The sequence below is a fragment of the Ovis aries genome, chromosome 2 (assembly GCF_016772045.2).
Source record: "Ovis aries strain OAR_USU_Benz2616 breed Rambouillet chromosome 2, ARS-UI_Ramb_v3.0, whole genome shotgun sequence".
NCBI lineage: Eukaryota > Metazoa > Chordata > Mammalia > Artiodactyla > Bovidae > Ovis > Ovis aries.
In genome coordinates, this window is record NC_056055.1 from 112,544,295 (window position 1) to 112,566,349 (window position 22,055).

At 40.5% G+C, this 22,055-nt stretch overlaps 1 protein-coding gene across 1 annotated transcript in view; it reads right to left on the reverse strand.

Moving 5' to 3' along the window:
* The window catches only part of ANXA10 (annexin A10), an 86,396-nt gene extending 64,852 nt beyond the window's left edge, over positions 1-21,544 (reverse strand). Inside the window, exon 1 of the mRNA XM_042243572.1 lies at positions 21,367-21,544. Within this exon, the coding sequence (XP_042099506.1) occupies positions 21,367-21,384 (18 nt within the window). The 5' untranslated portion in view covers positions 21,385-21,544. The remainder of the gene's footprint in view (positions 1-21,366) is intronic.
* Positions 21,545-22,055: the final 511 nt, after the last annotated feature.

Below are 22,055 nucleotides of genomic sequence, written 5' to 3' on the forward strand. Positions count from 1 at the left end.
TCTTTGCTCTCTGCCATAAGGGTATTGTTATCTGCATATCTGAGGCTATTGATATTTCTCCCAGCAATTTTGATTCCAGCTTGTGCTTCATCCAGCCCAGCATTTCTCATGATGTACTCTGCATCATAGGTTAACATCATCATAAGTTAAATAAACAGGGTGACAATGTGCAGCCTTGATAAACTCCTTTCCCAATTTGGAAGCAGTCTGTTGTTCCATGTCCAATTCTAACTATTGCTTCCTGACTTTCATGTAGATTTCTCAAGAGGCAGGTCATGTGGTCTGGCATTCCCATCTCTTGAAGAATTTTCCATGGTTTGTTGTGATCCACACAGTCAAAGGCTTTGGCATAGCCAATAAAGCATAAGTAGATGTTTTTCTGGAACTCTCTTGCATTTTTGATGATCCAAAGGAATTTGCCAATTTGATCTCTGATTCCTCTGCCTTTTCTAAAACCAGCTTAAACATCTGGAAGTTCACAGTTCACATACTGTTGAAGCCTGGCTTGGAGAATTTTAAGCATTACTTTACTAGCTTGTGAGATGAGTGCATTTGTGCAATAGTTTGAGCATTCTTTGGCATTGTCTTTCCTTGGGATTGGAATGAAAACTCACCTTTCCCAGTGCTGTGGCCACTGCTGAGTTTTCCAAATTTGCTGGCATATTGAGTGCAGCACTTTCACAGCATCATCTTTCAGGATTTGAAATAGCTCCACTGAAATTCCATCACCTCCACTAGCTTTGTTCATAATGCTTCCTAAGGCCCACTTGAGTTCACATTCCAGGATGTCTGGCTCTAGGTGAGTTATCACATCATCGTGATAATCTAGGTTGTGAAGATGTTTTTTGTACAGTGCTTCTGTGTATTCTTGCCACCTCTTCTTCATATCTTCTTCTGTTAGGTCCATACCATTTCTGTCCTTTATTGAGCCCATCTTTTCATGAAATGTTCCCTTGGTATCTCGAATTTTCTTGAAGAGATCTCTAGTCTTTCCCATTCTATTGTTTTCCTCTAATTCTTTGTATTGATCACTGAGAAGGCTTTCTTATCTCTCCTTGATATTCTTTGGAACTCTGCTTTCAAATGAGTGTATCTTTCCTTTTCTCCTTTCCTTTATAGGTTATTACAAATTATTGAGTGTAGTTGCTTGTGCTATACAGTAGCTTCTTGCTGGTTACCTATTTTATATGTAGTAGTGTCTGTATTTTAATCCCAATCTCCTAATTTATCCCTCCTTCCCCCTTTGCCCCCAGTAACCATAAGTTAGTTTTAATGTCTGTAAGTCTGTTTCTGTTTTGTCAATAAATTCATTTGTGTCTTTTTTTTTTTTTGCTCTTTATTTTTTACTTTACAATACTGTATTGGCTTTGCCATACATTGACATGAATCTGTCACAGGTGTACATGAGTTCCCAATCCTGAACCCCCCTCCCACTATCCTCCCCATATCATCTCTCTGGGTCATCCCAGTGCACCAGCCCCAAGCATCCTGTATCCTGTATCGAACCTAGACTGGTGATTCGTTTTTTTTTTTTTTTTTAAATTGGTGTCTTTATTTATTTATTTTTTGGGGGTGGGATGTTTGACATTTCTTTTTTTAAATTTTACTTTATTTTACTTTACAATACTGTATTGGTTTTGCCATACATTGACATGAATCCGCCACGGGTGTACACGTGTTCCCCATGCTGAACCCCACTCCCTCCTCCCTCCCCGTACCATCCCTCTGGGTTGTCTCAGTGCACCAGCCCCAAGCATCCAGTATCATGCATCGAACCTGGACTGGTGATTTGTTTCTTACATGATAGTATACATGTTTCAATGCCATTCTCCCAAATCATCCCACCCTCTCCCTCTCCCACAGAGTCCAAAAGTCTGTTCTATACATCTGTGTCTCTTTTGCTGTCTCGGATACAGGGTTATCATTACCATCTTTCTAAATTCCATATATATGTGTTAGTATACTGTATTGGTGTTTTTCTTTCTGGCTTACTTCACTCTGTATAATCAGCTCCAGTTTCATCCATCTCGTTAGAACTGATTCAAATGTATTCCTTTTAATGGCTGGATAATACTCCATTGTGTATATGTACCACAGCTTTCTTATCCATTTATCTGCTGATGGACATCTAGGTTGTTTCCATGTCCTGGCTATTATAAACAGTGCCACGATGAACATTGGGGTACATGTGTCTCTTTCAATTCTGGTTTCCTTGGTGTGTATGCCCAGCAGTGGGGTTGCTGGGTCATATGGTAGTTCTACTTGCAATTTTTAAAGTAATCTCCACACTGTTCTCCATAGTGGCTGTACTAGTTTGCATTCCCACCAACAGTGTAAGAGGGTTCCCTTTTCTCCACACCCTCTCCAGCATTATTGCTTGCAGATTTTTGGATCACAGCCATTCTGACTGGTGTGAAGTGGTACCTCATTGTGGTTTTGATTTGCATTTCTCTAATAATGAGTGATGTTGAGCGTCTTTTCATGTGTTTGTTAGCCATCCGTATGTCTTCTTTGGAGAAATGTCTATTTAGTTCTTTGGCCCATTTTTTGATTGGGTCATTTATTTTTCTGGAATTGAGCTGCATAAATTGCTTGTATATTTTTGAGATTAGTTGTTTGTCAGCTGCTTCATTTGCTGTTATTTTCTCCCATTCCAAAGGCTGTGTTTTCACCTTGCTTGTAGTTTCCTTTGTTGTGCAGAAGCTTTTAATTTTAATTAGATCCCATTCATTTATTTTTGCTTTTATTTCCAGTATTCTGGGAGGTGGATCATAGAGGATCCTGCTGTGATGTATGTCAGAGAGTGTTTTGCCTATGTTCTCCCCTAGGAGTTTAAGAGTTTCTGGTCTTACATTTAGATCTTTAATCTATTTTGAGTTTATTTTTGTGTATGGTGTTATAAAGTGTTCTAGTTTCACTCTTTTACAAGTGGTTGACCAGTTTTCCCAGCACCACTTGTTAAAGAGATTGTTTTAGATTACGCATATTTGTGATACCATATATTATTTGTCTTTCTCTGTCTGACTTAGTGTGATAATCTCTGGGTCCACCCATGTTTCAGCAAATAGCATTACTTTATTCTTTTTACAGCTGAGTAATATTCCATTGTTTATATGTACCATATCCCGTTTATCCATTCATCTGTTGATGAACGGTTAGGTTGTTTCCATGTCTTTTCTGTTGCAAATAGTGCTGCTCTGAACACTGGGGGTGTATCCTATTCCTCATTATAACCATTAGCTTCAACCTGTAACTCCACTTAGGTTTTCATTATTCTTCTGAGAGTTTCATGGGACTCTACCATTTTCAAGAATCAACTTTATATAAAATTAGAAATGTTAACTTTGTTGAGATGTAAAATGAAAACTGTAAGTCTTATAGGTAACCACAGATAAATTTGTAGTACTTTCCATTTTTTATCTCAGAAATTAATAATAAAAGCTTTAAAATATTGTTGATCTGTAATTGTTTCTAATGTGTAACATTAACAAGTTTATCACTGAGCCTAACAGTTTTCAAGACTTCATGGAATTTTTCTGATCAAAATTAGGCAGGAAGAACAAAGTTGACTATCTCCTCAGTTTCTTTCTGTTATTAAAGGAACACTTATAGCATTAAATGCAGATGTTAGAAAAAATATCAAATTAAAAATTTAAGATTTCATGATAAAAAACAGGAAAGATAGTGGAAGATTACACTAAAATTAACAGAAGGTAGGAAATGATAAAGACAAAGTAGAAATCAATAACAGAGAAGGCAGTGGCACCCCACTCCAGTACTCTTGCCTGGAAAATCCATGGACAGAGGAGCCTGGTAGGCTGCAGTTCATGGGGTCGCTAAGAGTCAGACATGACTGAGCGACTTCATTTTCACTTTTTACTTTCATGCATTAGAGAAGGAAATGGCAATCCCCTCCAGTGTTCTTGCATGGAGAATCCCAGGGGCGGGGAAGCCTGGTGGGCTGCAGTCTATGGGGTCGCACAGAGTCAGACACGACTGAAGCGACTTAGCAGCAGCAGCAGCAGAAATCAATAAAACTGAAGAGAAAAATACATGAAAAAAATGAAATGCAAGAAAGGAATCATAAGCTTGTATTCTGAACAACAGTAGAATTGCTAAAACTCCAGCCAGGCTGACAAAAACAGAAAAAAATACAAACTATAAATATAAATATAGCTGAGACATCATTATGAAAAACGAATATTAAGAACAATTCCATGCCCATAAATATGATAATTTAAATTCCTTTTCCTTGGTAGAGAAAAGCTATCAAGCTTTACTCAAGAAAAACAAATAAGATGAATAGCCAGATCCTATTCACTTTCCCAGATTCATAGTTAGTATTGCATCCAGAGGAAGAACTTCAGGCACATAGTTTCACTGGAGATTTTTATCAATCATTCAAGGAATAAATAACAGCCAATTTCACAAATTCTCTTATAAGAAATAGAAGAGAACACTTTCTACCTCATTCTGTGGAGCCAGAATTGCACTAACCCCAAACCTAACCATTACAAGAAAAGAAAATTACAGAACAGTAACTTAGTAGGTGGTTGCAGCCGTGAAATTAAAAGACAATTGCTCCTCGGAAGAAAAGCTATGACAAACCTAGACAGTGTGTTAAAAAGAAGAGACATCATTTTGCCTACCAAGGTCAGTCTAGCCAAAGCTATAGTTTTTCCAGTAGTATGTGAGAGTTGGCCCATAAAGAAGGCTGAGTGCTGAAGAATTGATGCTTTTGAATGTGGTGTTGGAGGAGACTCTTGGGAATCCCTTGTACTGCAAGGAGATCCAACCAGTCAATCCTAAAGGAAGTCAACCTTGAATACTCATTGGAAGGACTGATGCGGAAGCTGAAGCTCCAATACTTTGACCACCTGATGTGAAGAACTGACACATTGGAAAAGACTCTGATGCTGGGAAAGACTGAAGGCAGGAGAAGGGGGTGGCAGAGGATTAAATGGTTGGATGGCATCACCTACTCAATGGACATGAGTTTGAGCAAACACTGGAGATAGTGAAGGACAAGGAAGCCTGGCATGCTGCAGAACATAGGGTCACAAAGAGTCAAACACGACTTAATGAGTGAACAACAACAACTCTTAGTAACATAGATGCAAAAGTGCCCAGTCTAAGAAAATCCAGTGCATCAATATGTAAAAACAATAAGTAGCATGACCAAATAAGGATTATTCCAAGGATGCAAGACTGATTTGATGTTCAAAAATCAGTTTATTTTATTACACCAGAAATCAAAGAAACTAAAACAGCTGAAACAGATTTGAAAAAGAAAAACATAATTAGAGGAATAATGCTGATTTTAAGAATTATTATGAAGTCACAGTATGAATGAGATTGTGATATTGGCTAATGTTCTAGAAAATAAGATGAATGAAACAGAATAGAGAATGAAGTAACAGATAAATAATCTTGAGTAAGATGTAAAAGCAGTTCAATGGAGAAAGAATAGTTTTCCCAAGAAATGGGCCTATAGAACGTGAACATCAATATGCTGAAAATTTAAGCTTGACTTATACCTCCCACCTTACACAAAAATTAACCCCCACTTTATCTTAGGCCTAAATAGACATGTTAAGTGTGTGAAATATCTGGAAGGAAATATAGAAGAAAATCTGCATGACTTTGGGTTAGTCAAGTTTTTAGTCACGACAACAAAAATGTAATCTATAAAGACAAAAAGATAAATTGAATTTTGTCAAAACTGAAAATTTTGTTCTGTGAAAAATGTTAAAAAATGAAGACAGGGAATTCCTTGGTTGTTCAGTGGTTAGGACTGCATGCTTCCATTGCTGGGAGCATGGGTTTGAAACCTGGTTGGGAACCTAAGATTCCACAAGCCATGTGGTTTGGTGAGGGGTTGGGGGGAAGGACAAGTAACAGAATGGGAGAAAATATTTGTAAATCATTCTCTCATGGGTCAGTGGTAAAGAAACTGCCAGCAATACAGGAGCCCTGGGTTCAATCCCTGGGTTGGCAAGATCCCCTGGAGAAGGGAATGGCAACCCAACTCCAGTGTTCTTGCCTGGAGAATCCCATGGACAGAGGAGCCTGGCAAGCTACAATCCATGGGGTCACAAGAGTCAACACAACTGAGTGACTAACACTTAAAGATACTAAGAGATAAGCAGACACATTTTCAATGACGGTATGGTAAATAAGTATATGAAAAACTATTGACATCATTTACGTTAAAAAGTTTGACATAAAGCTACAGTGAGATATTGCTGCATACATTGCTGGGTGGAAGGCAAAACTGTGGGCTGCTGAGGAATAACAACTGGGCAGTTTCTTATTAAGTTTAAACACAGTCTTATCATACAGCCTGATGATCTCAGTCCTAGATATTTGTCTAAAAGCAATGGAACCCCATGTTTATTCAAAAACCTTAATTTAAGTGTTCTTAGAAGCTTTATCGTAATTGCTAAAAGTTGAAAACAAGCCAGATGTCCTTCAAACTGAATAGATAACCAGACTGCAGAACACCCATTCAATACTGCTTTTCAGCCATAAAACGACAACCTCTGAGTCATTCAACAAATTGGATATATGTTAAATGCATTCTACTAAGTGAAAGAAGCAAAATCTAAAAGATTTTATAGTCTGTGATTCCATTTATGTGAAAATCTGGAAACTCTAGTTAGAGTGAGGGTAACTAGGTCAATGTTTGCCAGGGTTTGAGGGCTGGGGTCTTTGTTGACTCCTGACAGAAAGTGTGTATGGTGTTTGGGGTGATGGAAGTGTCTATAAGGAAATATATTGGATCAATAACTCGAATCTCTTACAACTGTATACTGCAAAGAACATATTTTACCACACATGAATTTAACAAAATGAGCTATGATGGAAAGGAACCTGACAGGGAACACAGATTGTAGCAAAGCTGTTTAAATTGCATGTGAACCTTGTAACCACAGTGAAGTGGATTGGGAGAAAGAAAGAGCCCTAAGTCACTTGGGAAAACAGTGTTTGACCAGAAACTGACATTCAGGGTGAAAGGAACCCAGACAGTGTCCTCTTCCTGGCAGCTTACCATGTGTTAAATGTCATGGACATGTGTTTGCATGGGTGTGTGCTCAGCTGCTCAGTCGTGTCCAACTCTTTGCAACCCATGGACTGCAGCCCTCCAAGCTTCTCTGTCCATGGCATCCTCCAGGCAAGAATACTAGAATGGGTTGCCATTTCCTTCTCCAGGGGACCTTCCTGACCCAGCGCTCAAACCTGCATCTCCTGAATTGGCTGGCAGATTGTCCTCCTCTGAGCCACCAGGGAAGTCTTCATGTACATGTGTGATAGAGCTAAAGAAATGAGCAGGTGCCTTTTAGATAGTTTCAGTTATAAATATGGAGGAGGTTGACATGTGGAGCCTGAATTAGATTGAATGTATCAATATGAAAACAGATGATGGATAGCTAGAGAGAGAAACCAGTCACCATAGGTAACTGTACTGTGAACCAGCTGTGTGGACAGGGAGGTGTCTGCAAAAGCCTGTTAGCATTCCTTCTGTCCCACTGTCTCTGCTGGCCCAGCTAACACATGTTTACCAAACATGTGCTTTTCCATCTCCACGTGAATTGCCTTTCCTTCTCTGAGGTACCAACCCCCTACCCCCAACATCCTCTTTATCTTTAGCTGAGATGTTGTTTAAGCTGAGGGTCTCAGCCATTTTGGCGAGTGACTCAATTTTCTTGGTTCTTTCCCAGGTATACATGCTTTTCTGTCAGAGAACGTTTAACAGGAGGACTCCTGTGTGCTGTTTTCTGTCTCTCATAAATCCTCTGTTCCTTATCAGTTTTTGGTAACTAGTGGAGCGGCACACTGCTCCTAGGACTGAGGTCATGAGATAAAATGCGTGCATGGATTACCTTCAGTAAACATTCTCCTTACGACAAAACTGCTTAGTCACGACCCTCTTTCATGAGATATGGGTTGTCTTCTGATATTATGACCATTGTTAATTCCTAGTTTTCTTGATAACAGTTGCTATACATCTGGTTTTCTGATCTTTATTGTAAAAAGAAATTCCTTATACAACAGCCTATATATACTAACAGAAAGATCATTAAAGCATCCTTGCTCCACCAGAGGCTTGGGTCCCCGTGTCTTTCTTTCTCTCTCTCTCTCTCCCTCCCTCCCTCCCTCTGGCTAATTCTCTGGAGTGTGGAAACCCACCGAGGTCACTCTCCTGCCCAGGCTTTCAAGACCTATTCGAGAGGACACCCTGTGCCTTCGTGAGCAGTGCAAGCCTTGTTCAAGGGTTTTATTGGTTCTCTATGTAAACCAGGGAATATTAGCTTCTTTCTCTTTTTCACTTTTTTATTGTTGATCTTGAACACCAGGTTCCAGTCCATTAAAGGACCAGAACACTTTTCAACTTCTGTGTGATTTTCTCCTGTTCATCTGTCTCATGCCCATTTAATTCTAGACCAGCCAGAAGAACATAGACAGATGGAAAATTCTTCCTCCCTGGCAGGGCTATTATTTGTACTTATTTTGGCCTGTAAAAACTAAAATAACATTTTCTGAAACCATTTCCAATCTCTGAAGCATTCAAATTACTCCAAATCAGTATTATATGTGAGAGAAAGACCAAGTTCACTAAGGGAGGCAATCAGAAGTCACTGACCTCCTCTTGAAGGAGAACTTGACACATCCCTGTTCGGTTACCCTATGGTGTTTGGAATGTGTCAAATGAAACAGAGAAGAAGTGCAGGGACTGAGGTCTCCAGGAGCTTTTGTAGGTCATTAAATCATCGTAGGTTCAGGTGTGACCTTGGCTGCACCAAGAATTCTCACTTCAAAACCAGTAATTTGTGTGTCATTGAGGGTTCATAAATCTGACCCAACTTTGCTTTGAAGGGACTACTGTACTCACTATGAATATTTGCCTTTATAAAATATGAGTTACATGCTTGATTAAACACACAGCAGTCAGTACAAAGGTGATGAAAGGTACACAGAAGGTGTGTGGCCCTATGTACAGTGCCTCTATCTTTATGCACCCTATTGGTTTTTTAAATTTACCCTTTAAAACAATGACATTTTGAGACTGGCAACTAAATGAAAGCTTCAGTTCAGTTCAGAACTCAGTCATGTCCGACTCTTTGCAACCCCAAGAATCGCAGTGTGCCAGGCCTCCCTGTCCATCACCAACTCCCAGAGTTCACTCAAAATCACGTCCATCGAGTCGGTGATGCCATCCAGCCATCTCATCCTCTGTCGTCCCCTTCTCCTCCTGCCCCCAATCCCTCCCAGCATCAGAGTCTTTTCCAATGAGTCAACTCTTCAAATGAGGTGGCCAAGTATTGGAGTTTCAGCTTTAGCATCAGTCCTTCCAATGAACATCCAGGACTAGTCTCCTTCAGGATGGACTGGTGGGACCTCCTTGCAGTCCAAGGGACTCTAAAGAGACTTCTTCAACACGACAGTTCAAAAGCATCAATTCTTTGACGCTCAGCTTTCTTTACAGTCCAAATCTCACATCCATACATGACTACTGGAAAAACTATAGCCTTGACTAAATGGACCTTTGTTGCCAAAGTAATAACTCTGCTTTTTAATATGCTGTCTATGTTGGTCATAACTTTCGTTTCACGGAGTAAGCATCTTTTAATTTCATGGCTGCAATCACCATCTGCAGTGATTTTGGAGCCCCCAAAATAAAAGTCTGACACTGTTTCCACTGTTTCCCCATCTATTTCCCATGACGTGATGGGACCAGATGCCATGATCTTTGTTTTCTGAATGTTGAGCTTTAAGCCAACTTTTTCACTCTCCTCTTTCACTTTCATCAAGAGGCTGTTTAGTTCCTTTTCACTTTCTGCCATAACCGTGGTGTCATCTGCATATCTGAGGTTATTGATATTTCTTCCAGCAATCTTGATTCTAGCTTGTGCTTCTTCCAGCCCAGCGTTTCTCATGATGTACTCAGCATATAAGTTCAATAAGCAGGGTGATAATATACAGCCTTGACGTACTCCTTTTCCTATTTGGAACCAGTCTGTTGTTCCATGTCCTGTTCTAACTGTTGCTTCCTGACCCACATATAGGTTTCTCAAGAAGCAGGTCAAGTGGTCTGGTATTCCCATATCTCTTTCAGAATTTCCCACAGTATATTGTGATCCACACAGTCAGTCAAAGGCTTTGGCATAGTCAAGAAAGCAGAGATAGATGTTTTTCTGGAACTCTCTTGCTTTTTCCATGATCCAGCGGATGTTGGCAATTTGATTTCTGGTTCCTCTGCCTTTTCTAAAACCAGCTGGAACATCTGGAAGTTCATGGTTCATGTATTGCTGAAGCCTGGCTTGGGGAATTTTGAGCATTCCTTTACTAGCATGTGAGATGAGTGCAATTGTGCGGTAGTTTGAGCATTCTTTGGCATTGCCTCTCTTTGGCATTGGAATGAAAACTGACCTTTTCCAGTCCTGTGGCCACTGCTGAATTTTCCAAATTTGCTGGCATATTGAGTGCAGCACTTTCACAGCCTCATCTTTTAGGATTTGAAATAGCTCCACTGGAATTCCATCACCTCCACTAGCTTTGTTCGTAGTGATGCTTTCTAAGGCCCACTTGACTTCCCATTCCAGGATGTCTGGCTCTAGATGAGTGATCACACCATCATGATTATCTGGATCATGAAGCTCTCTTTTTGTACAGTTCTCCTGTGTATTCTTACCACCTCTTCTTAATATCTTCTGCTTTTGTTAGGTGCATACCATTTCTGTCCTTTATCGAGCCCATCTTTGCATGAAATGTTCCCTTGGTATCTTGAATTTTCTTGAAGAGATCTCTAGTCTTTCCCATTCTGTTGTTTTCCTCTATTTCTTTGCATTGATCGCTGAGGAAGGCTGTTCTTATCTCTCCTTGCTATTCTTTGCAATTCTGCATTCATATGCTTATATCTTTGCTTTTCTCCTTTGCTTTTCACTTCTCTTCTTTTCACAGCTATTTGAAAGGCCTCCCCAGACAGCCATTTTTGCATTTCTTTCCCATGGAGATGGTCTTGATCCCTGTCTCCTGTACAATGTCATGAACCTCAGTCTATAGTTCATCAGGCACTCTGTCTATCAGATCTAGTCCCTTAAATCTATTTCTCACTTCCACTGTATAATCATAAGGATTTTGATTTAGGTCATACCTGAATGGTCTAGTGGTTTTCCCTACTTTCTTCAATTTAAGTCTGAATTTGGCAATAAGGAGTTCATGATCTGAGCCACAGTCAGCTCCCAGTCTTGTTTTTGCTGACTGTATAGAGCTTCTCCAACTTTGGCTGCAAAGAATATAGTCAGTCTGATTTTGATGTTGACCATCTGGTTATGCCCATGTGTAGAGTCATCTCCCATGTTGTTGGAAGAGGGTGTTTGCTGTGACCAGTGCGTTCTCTTGGCAAAACTCTATTAGCCTTTGCCCTGCTTTATTCTGTACTCCAAGGCCAAATTTGCCTGTTACTCCAGGTGTTTCTTGACTTCCTACTTTTGCATTCTAGTCCCCTATAATGAAAAGGACATCTTTTTGGGTGTTAGTTCTAAAAGGTCTTGTAGGTCTTCATAGAAGCGCTCAACTTCAGCTTCTTCAGCATTACTGGTTGGGGCATAGGCTTGGATTACCATGATATTGAATGTTTTGCCTTGGAATCGAACAGAGATCATTCTGTCATTTTTGAGATTGCATCCAAGTATTGCATTTCGGACTCTTTTGTTGACCATGATGGCTACTCCATTTCTTCTGAGGGATTCCTGCCCACAGTAGTAGATATAATGGTCCTCTGAATTCAATTCACCCATTCCAGTCTATTTTAGTTCACTGATTTCTAGAATGTCGATGTTCACTCTTGCCATCTTCTGTTTGACCACTTCCAATTTGCCTTGATTCATGGACCTAGCATTCCAGGTTCCTCTGCAATATTGCTCTTTACAGCATCAGACCTTGCTTCTATCACCAGTCACATCCACAACTGAGTATTGTTTTTGCTTTGGCTCCATCCCTTCATTCTTTCTGGAGTTATTTCTCCACTGATCTCCAGTAGCATATTGGGCACCTACTGACCTGGGAGTTCCTCTTTCAGTATCCTATCATTTTGCCTTTTCATACATGCCCGAGGTCAGGGGAGGTGGCTGAGAGGAGCAACCCCACGTCAAAGGAGCAGTGGCTGCTCGGGCGCAGGAGGGCTGAGAATAGCTACTCCATGTTCAAGGTCAAGAGGGATGGCAGTGAGGAGATACCCCTTGCCTAAGGTAAGGAGCAGCAGCTGCGCTTTGCTGGAGCCACTGTGAAGAGATACCCCACATCCAAAGTAAGAGAAACCCAAGTAAGTTGGTAGGTGTTGCGAGAGGGCATCAGAGGGCAGACACACTGAAACCATAATCACAGAAAACTAGCCATTCTGATCACATGGACCACAGCCTTGTCTAACTCAATGAAACTGAGCCATGCTGTGTGGGGCCACCCAAGACTGGTGAGTCATGGTGGAGCGGTCTGACAGAATGTGGTCCACTGGAGAAGGGAGTGGGAAACCACTTCAGTATTCTTGCCTTGAGAACCCCATGAGCAGTATGAACAGTATGAAATGAAAGCTTAGTAGAATGTACATGTATATTCAGTACCTCTAAAGAATCGAACAATAATTCAAGCAGATTACTTTTATAGTGATGACGAGAACAGGAGTCATCCAACTCTAGAATACAATAAGATTCATATATTTTTTAAACCATAACTAATACATATTTCTTAGAACAATATGTCTCCTGGGGTTAATGTGCTTTTTTTTATAACTTGAAAAAATATTTCTTCCATGTTTTTAATCCTTCTCACTTAAAAATTAAACAGCACTAAGGTTGTAATTGATAAATAGAATAATAAAATACACTCATATCTTGTTACTTTATTACAAATTGCCACAAAATAAACTGAAAAGATAATCCAGAGTGGCCTATGAGTGAAACTGATTCCCACTTTCTCTCTAACAGGACCCTGTAACACACAGTATCGTATGCACAAATAGCCTAGAATCACTCTTTTGTACATCATACATGTCATGGTCTGTTAGCATCTTATTTTCCTGGTTCCTTCAAGTGTAGTGACCAGGATGTCTGAAGGTTACATAAATCAAAGCATAATTTAGAAAGACTATATTCACAACTCTGTACAGTGATAATGAGACAGGAGGGTGCAGGGCTCAACCTTTGAAGGGATGACAGAGCCCAAAGACATGACATAAACCAGCTAGACCCAAATAGGCACACAGTGGTGGATGGTTGACCTCCACTCGACCTGGAGCCTCAGTACACACTCACTGGAATACAACAGCAAGCTGGGTGACACACCCCTGGCACCATGACCACAAGGTCAGAAAGTGGGCAGTGGCCCAATTCCTGGAAATCACAGCCCCTTCCCCCAAATAACTGGAATACTCCTCCAACTCATTAGCCTATGAAATTTCCCACTGCTATAAAAACTGACTCCCCCCAAGGCAAGGCCTGCTCTTGCCCTCTGAGATGACCCACATGCTGTCTGTGGAGTGTGTATCTCCCTGGCTAAAACTTTACACGACTGAACACAGACACATGCACACACACACATACACACACACTTTACCATGGCTCACTCTTGAATTCTCTCCTGCTCTAAGCCAGGAAGCCACACTTGGCAGCCATCCCAGGGCCTCAGATGTGACCCACTCTCTTTCCTGTGTCAGTAAGACGGGATGCTGACAAAGAAGATGAGTCTTAAAAAGCAATCTTTACTACGCCTTGGATGAGAAAGGCATGTCCACAGGCTATAAGCAGAGTATTATGAATTCTTGAAGACAATTCCAAAGAGGCTCAAGGAGGGAGATTGACAATGTGAACTCTGAAATACATTTTTAAAATTCCCATAATCTTTTTGCTTTTGATCAATGATTACAAGAAGTTTGCACTGATAGCAGAAATTAGTGGTAGATAGAGGGCTGGGTATTGGTCTAAAGGTAGTGCTACAGCAATGAAGTATCAGCCGGTAACGCCCTCTAAACTATCTCTCTATCTGCTTTCTCCACTTCCTGTTATCTTCGGAATGCATGACTCATTAGAGTAACCATGAGTCTCATTGCTCAGTCATCATTGCTTCAGTCTTTAATCTCAAGACTTAACAAAAGAAGTATAGTTTTTGAAAGTGATTTTTGATAATCTGATGACGTTCTTGTACTGTTTGTTAAGTGGGCTGATTAATTCGAAAGCATAAAATAAAGTTGTCATCAACCATACTCTTCTTGTTCCTTGGGTTTTACAAGTCCTAGTGCTATTTATATTTGCAGTTGGTTCTGGCTTTGCCCTAATGCTGGGGGAATGAGCACCATGTATTAATGAGAGTAGACGTATAATGCCAAAATATCTTCCCTGATAATTTGCAATCACCTGGAAACCTGGACATTTACAAGAAGTCAGCATGTCCAGAGAGGTATGTGAGAAAGGTATCTTATCTTCCATAGACCCTGTAGTCTGTACACTGTAAGCACTCTGGAAACTGAAAATGATGCTACAACATGAAACTGTTATCACAGTGAATAATAACTTGTAAACCAAGACCAGAAGCTTGTTTCCATGCTCCTCTTTAATGTTTCTACCTTCTCCTCTGTAACTCACTCCAGAATGATGGTGGTCCCTACACCATCATCAATGGAATTCGTCGTTAGTGAAATTCATGTTTTTGACAGTTGTACTCACTGTTGCGTCCACAAGACCCAGAAGTTTGAGCAGAGATAGAAGCAGGAGTCCAGGTAGGAGGCAGCTTCAGGAAGCCATCAGGTAATGATGATGGTGGTGTGGATGGCTGGCTGTAGAGGATGGTGAGAGGTGTCGCGTAGTGAATGCTGTGACTGTAGAGCCTACAGGTTCTGCTGGTGGACCATTGTGAGGTGTGAGGGAGACAGAGGGGCTTCCCAGGTGGCTCAGTGGTAGCAAATCTGCCTGCAGTGCAGGAGACTCGGTTTGATCCCTGGTCGGGAAGATTCCCTGGTTGGGAAGATCCCCTGCAGAAGGAAATGGCAACCCACTCCAGTATTCTTGGCTGGATAATTCCATGGACAGAGCAGCCTGGCAGGCGACAATCCACGCTGTCACAGTGATCCGGACATGACTGAGCACACACAAACTCATGAGAGCCAGAGGAGTCAGGAGTAACTCTGATTTCCAAGTTTTCACCTTTCTTTTCCTCTGACCTAAACAAAGGATGGAGTGAGTTTTCACTTCCTGAGTAGACACCCGCTTGTATGAATCTGGGATTCAGGCACAGGTGATGAGATGTACATTCCAAGAAGGCTCTGTGTGTAGATTGTAATTAAAGCCAGTAGATTGGATGCAATGACCGAAGAAGTGGCTATAAATAAGTTCGAGGGTTTAGCCCTGGGGCTTTCCCTGGCAGAGCCTAAGCTAGACCTCACCCATATGTCTGCAAGGGAAGGCAGAGAATGGGGTATAGGTCAGGTCATGGAGGTCACTGCCAACCTCTACGGGACCCTGCAGGTAGAGGGGGTGGGTGACAGCCCAAGTAGGATGGAGCCAGGGAGATTCAGAGGCGAGGAGCTGGGTAACACAAGTACAATACACTTTGGAGGACATAAAAAAGAGTTTGCAATAACTGGCGAAGGAAGTGGGATTGTGAAAACCTTTTTAGCATGGTAGAAGCTATTTACAGTAAAGATAATTTATTCATGTAAGAGAATATATTTCTGTTTCCACCCTTGGAACTTTTGCTGCTACTGCTAAGTCACTTCAGTCGTGTCTGACTGCGTGAGCCCATAGACGGCAGCCCCCCAGGCTCCCCCGTCCCTGGGATTCTGCAGGCAAGAACACTGGAGTGGGTTGCCATTTCCTTCTCCAATGCATGAAAGTGAAAAGTGAGAGTGAAGTCGCTCAGTTGTGTCCGACCCTTAGTGACCCCATGGACTGCAGCCCACCAGCTCCTCCGTCCATGGGATTTTCCAGGCAAGAGTACTGGAATGGAGTTATTCTGGTATTCAAATTTGCTCATGAATGTTATGAATACTTACACACATATATACGAATATACATATGTGTGTGTGTGTGTCTATGTGTATGAGCGTGTTAGTAATGGTGCAGACTTAACCTTCTCTCTAGAAGCTGTGTGTGCTGGGATGTTGAGAGCCAGGGCTTCTGCATCAGTTGGGTACAAATGCTGGCACAGCTACTTAATAAAACTGCTAATAATAGTTTCCAGGTGTGTTTGTGCTCCAGGTCTTCTCAGAGCATTACCTGCCAAGTAATCCTCGAAAGACTCATATAATACAGGTGCTATTTTACCACCTATTTTGCTGTGCTGTGTGCTGTGCTAAGTTGCTTAGTCATGTCCAGCTCTTTGTGATCCCCACTGACCGCAGCCACGGGATTCTGTCCTCTGTCCATGGGATTCTCCAGGCAAGAATACCGAAGGCGGTTACCATAGCATCCTCCAGGAGATCTTCCTGACCCAAGGAAGGAATCCACGTCTCTTATGCCTAATCTGCATTAGCAGGTAGGTTCTTTACCACTTGCACCACCTGAGAAGCCCATGTCACCCATCTCACAGGTAGAAAAATTGAGATGCAGACAGCTTAAGAAAGGGCTTCCCAGGTGGTGCTCAGTGGTAAAGAACCCGCCTGCCAAAACAGGAGATGCAGGTTCAATCCCTGGGTGGGGAAGATCCCCTGGAGGTGAAAAATGGCAACCCACTCTAGTATTCTTGCCTGGGAAATCCCATGGACAGAGAATCCTGGCGGGTGACAGTCCATGGGGTCGGAAAGAGTCAGACACAACTGAGTGACCAAACAACAAAGCTTGAGTAGATGGTCCTCAGCATAGAGCCTTGGGGGTGAAGCCGGCCCTGAGCGCTTGTTCAGCAGTGATCCTACACTTCTGTTTGCCCTGCTCTTACAGTAAAGCAACCCGTAACTGCTAGAGTTTTGAAATATTATTAGCAATAATAATAATACTTATTAGCAACATGCTGATAAAGGACTACAAGGAAAACGTGACTGCATAGACTTTTCCAGTCCAGTATGTATGAGTTGAACAGAAGCTTCAGTTGCAGTGGAGGCCCTCACCCACATGAGTCATAAGTCTTGTTAAAGCCTAGCATGGCAAGTTCAGACAACACAGTCCTGTGATAGTAAAATGCAATCGCGATACGAGTAACCTTTTCTTATTATTTGTTCAGTAAGTCATACTGTAGATAAGCAGTCAAAATCACATTTCTAGCTTGGAATGTTTCTCTCAGGAATTCCTTTCTATAGGAAAAATCTGCTTTTAAAATGCTCTTGTCTTTGAATCAACTGTACTCCAATAAAATTTTTTTAAAAAAGATCTTCCTCCTCCCAGCTTCTGCCTGCAAGAGAGGGAGGCCTTCTCAGCCTGAAGGCCCTCCTGGACTGAAAGCCCAGACTTGCTTCTGATTTACTGCCCATTCTGCCTTCCCCACCTGCCATTCACACCTGAGCAGCCGTGCATTTAATTCATGTTGCTGTTATTCAGTCCTCAGTCATGTCTGACTGTTTTCGACCCCATGGACTGTCACCTGCCAGGCTTCCCTGTCCATGGGATTTCCCAGGCAAGAATACTGGAGTCGACTGCCATTTCCTCCTCCAGGGGATCTTCTCCACCCAGGGATCAAACCCAAGTCTGTGCCTCCCGCATTGGCAGGTGGATTCTTTAATACTGAGCCTTGTTTCATGTTAGTTGGGCTGAAATGCAGACCGCCTGGTTGCCCGTTCTAGACGTTAGCTCAGCTGCTGTTGTCAGACTGTTCTCAGGCCATTCTGGAAGCAAATCTATGAGAAACAGCATCTCTGTGAAAATACTGCTGCTAATTTCCTCTCTCAATTGGACTGACAAAGGGTCTGCTCTTTCCTTTATAATGTAACCTCTAATTATGTAGGATAATCACACTTAGGGGCTTCCCTGGTAACTCAGCTGGTAAAGAATCCAAAGAATCCACCTGCAGTGTAGGAGACCTGGGTTGGGAAGATCCCCTGGAGGAGGGCATGGCAACCCACTCCAGTATTCTTGCCTGGAGAATCCCCATGGACAGAGGAGCCTGGAGGGTGACAGTCCATGGGGTTGTAAAGAGTCAGACACGACTGAGTGACTAACACACAGCAGTCACACTTAGATGTTTTAATTTCTAGCTGTGTATGTGTGATGGATACGGTTTTGGAGTTATATTCTGTTTCGCCACTTCCTGCCTTTTCATTCCTGGAAAAATTATTTAATTTCTCTAAGCCTCAGTATATTCATATGGAAACTGATAGATAAAATTTTCCTTGAAGGTTGTGAAACCTAAAAACAATATGTTTAAAACCAGTGAGCAGAATGTCTGGAGCCTCCAGGAAGAATGGAAGGACCTTTGCCTGTCCAGGAGTATTCTTGTAAAAAGATTCACAGTGACTGTCCCATCAGACAAGGCACGCAAAGCTCCTGCTGTTTGTCATAGACTCGGGAAATTTTAATAGTGATAACTTCTCTCTGTGTAAAATTAAATGTAAATTCAAGTATGGAATGTGTGCTCAACATATTATATTGCTTGTGGTCTTCTATGATTAACTTTTTTCAGAGTCAATAAATGTGGTAGAAATAGGAAAGTTGTCAAAAGGAAAGGAAAAGGACTAAAATTTCCTTTGAGGCAAAAAGGAAGAGTGTTACCAAATAAAGGAGTCTATAATAAATAAAATGCTACTGTACAAAATGATGGAGGAGGAAGTGATAACCCAGTCCACTGTTCTTGCCTTGGAAAGCTCGTGGACAGAGGAGCCTGGTGGGCTACCGTCCATGGAGTCAGAGAAGAGTCAGGTATGGCTAACTGACTGAGCACACATACAAAAAGGGGAAATCAGTCGATGACAAAACCGGACAAAAACAGCCAACAGTTTTGGTAGAAGAATCAGGGCGATGTATGTGGAAGAGACAGTGTTTTTCTGTGGATAAGAGCTTGAGTTACAGCGACAGAGAGACCTGGTTTAGATACTGATTTGGGCATGTTTTTGGTAACGCTCTGCAGTGAAATTTCTTCCACTCCAAGACATACCACCTTCCTGACGGGTGATTTATATCTGGCTAAGTAGTGAATCAAAACAATTCCAGGCTTGCCAACATCATTTCATTAAATCTTGCTTTTAACAGTTTTATAGTCAAGCACACCTGTAAAATACTCACAGGAAGGTGAATTTACCTTCTTGATGTAACTAACCCACTTGAATTACTTTAATCCCTGAGGGTCATCTAACTCCAAAATTCTGGAAAGTAATTTTCAAGGAGTGAATATGCTTCTTTCCTATAGAAATATAACTGCTTTTCTCTAATTCTTGCCTCTTGCTTGATTTCTGTTTAAATTTTCTATGTTTTGTAACTGGCATAATGCATTATTTTGGTGTTTATACCAAGGGGGTGAATTCAGGTGTCATTCAATCAGAGCTGCTGAGAAGAAGGCTCAGTCGATAATTTAACTTTAGTTAAAACTTAATAGTTTAATAAGCAACCCAGTCAGTAACTATCTCCCCTATGACTTGAGGACTTTTACTTATTGTGCAAAAGCCTGCCTTTTGCTGAAGGACACACACCCAGAATGGAGACTAAACAGGTGAACTTGACCTCATATATTGGCCTCTTTAATATCCAATTCTTCCCAGTTAGTCCATAAATCTTAAGGATATATATATAACTGGATTTATAAATGTATATCCTAAAGAATATAAATATGAAAATATAACATGATTATGTAAAACCCTTTATCATCAAAATTTTCTGAGATAACTCATAAAACCTAATATTTATCTCTGAAATAGATGATCAGAACACTTAAAATGAAAGTTTAGGTCTGCTGAAATCCAACTCTTTAATCTCTGATTATCTACAGAAGCATGGCAAACCACTGCATTTCTTTAAAAGCTTGTTATCATTGGTAACTTTTAGTAGTCTCTGAAATGTAATTTAAATATTTTATGAATATATCTTTTGATAGATTGGCATAAAATATTAATATAAAACCATATGTACCACACAGAATATAGTTTTAATTACTCCCGAATAATTGTACTTGAATGAAAAAAAGGGAGAAAATTTCTAGTCATCCACATACAATTATTTGAAAGTAATAATTGGGAGAAAATAACTTCTTTTACAAATTAAATCATTTACTGTGCTGGCCTAAATTATGTAACAACTTCTGTTTCTATAGTAGAATGTAACTGCCTTACAATTAATAAGATGATAAAGGAAGTTTCACCTGCAAATAAGATCCTGAAATCTCAAGATAAAATTAAGATTCATGAACCAACAGTGATGGAAAGTAGCTACTTTTTCGGTTCCATTCAATACTTAATTTGAAAAGCAATATAAGTAAATAAAAATTTCTAGGGATTAATATTTTGTAAATAGGTAAATAACATCATATTTGTGCCAAAGTTTAACCAAATAATTGTTTTCTTTTCCTGCATAAAATTTTTGCACTAAAATAAAAGGCTTCTGGAAAGAATTTTTAATGATACACATTTTTAGAAAATCCTCAACAAAAGTATATATAATTTCCAAGGCTGTGTGAAGTGGATATCTTTTCAAATGATGTATATTTAAATAACTCAGTGTCTCTATAGGCTCTTCCAAAGTTCATGGACTGTTAGAGTAATTGGATCAAAGTGACCCAGACAAGGAAAAAAATAAAATGACTAAACTAAGTCTTACATTTGTTTAAATTATGTATACTATCATGTAAGAAACGAATCGCCAGTCTATGTTCGATGCAGGATACAGGATGCTTGGGGCTGGTGCATGGGGATGATCCAGAGAGATGATATGGGGTGGGAGGTGGGAGGGGAGTTCATGTCTGGGGACTCATGTACACTCGTGGTGGATTCATGTCAATGTATGGCAAAACCAATACAGTATTGTAAAGTAAAATAAAGTAAAAATAAAAATTAAAAAAAACAACAACAACTATATTTTCTGAACATACCATAGATTTTAAATAAAAATTAGCAATCAGGCTTACTTTTAGTTTCTTATAGAGAGAAATAAGTATGGAGACAAAAATAGCTTATTACTACTTCAGTTAGAATTCTGAGTCAGGTAACTTTAGAAAGTAGGGATCACTGAATTGCCTCTAGAGAACAATACATTATTTCAAAACTAGCACGAATTTGATATTTAATAACACAGACTTTGTTTAATAGTTACATTGGACACCTACTCATTAACACTTTAATGAAGATAAATCAAAACACCAATATTTCTTGTTGAAAATGTCAAGAACCACAAATGAAATTTTGTAAACAAGGTTTACACATCTCAAAAAACTATAAAGTTTTATGGAAATCGCCATTATACTCACATAGTCTCCGCAAAACATTTTGATGATAATGTTTAACTTCAGGGCAGATCAAAAGGTGTTTAGTGTGTGGTCAGTTGAATAGACTTGTTTCACCGTGTCCCTAGAAAGAACTCAAGTTCACCGTTCAATCCAACTTAAGTGTGTCCACTGTCCACTTTGGTTTCTCAAGCAAGAAAACAGAGGGTCAGTTATGGACAAGCGTTTATTAATATACTGAGCCACCAGTCACAGGCAGAATTAATGCACAAAACAAACAGAATCGGTAGCTTAGCCCCTGGCTCTGTGTTGATTTAAGAAACATTAATTATCAAACCAATCAAAGCAGTGTAATCTTTTGAGAAAGCTGGTGACTTATGGAAAGTGGGTTGATTAACCACGTAGTTAATGATTTATTTTCTGCTCTGTTGTTTTTAACACTCAGACTTTTTCAGTTCCTCCAGCCTCTAGCTTCATGCTTCACATGGCTAGGTTTTATATGCATCTATACCATTCACTTGGAGAAGGAAATGGCAACCCGCTCCAGCATTCTTCCCTGGAAAATCCCGTGGATGGAGGAGCCTGGCAGGGCTACGGTCAATGGGGTCGCGAAGAGTTCCACACGACTGAGTGACTAACACACATACCATTCACTAAATATGTTAAACTGTTATGTGTCTTATGTTAAAAAATAGTTTATTTAGGAAAGAAAT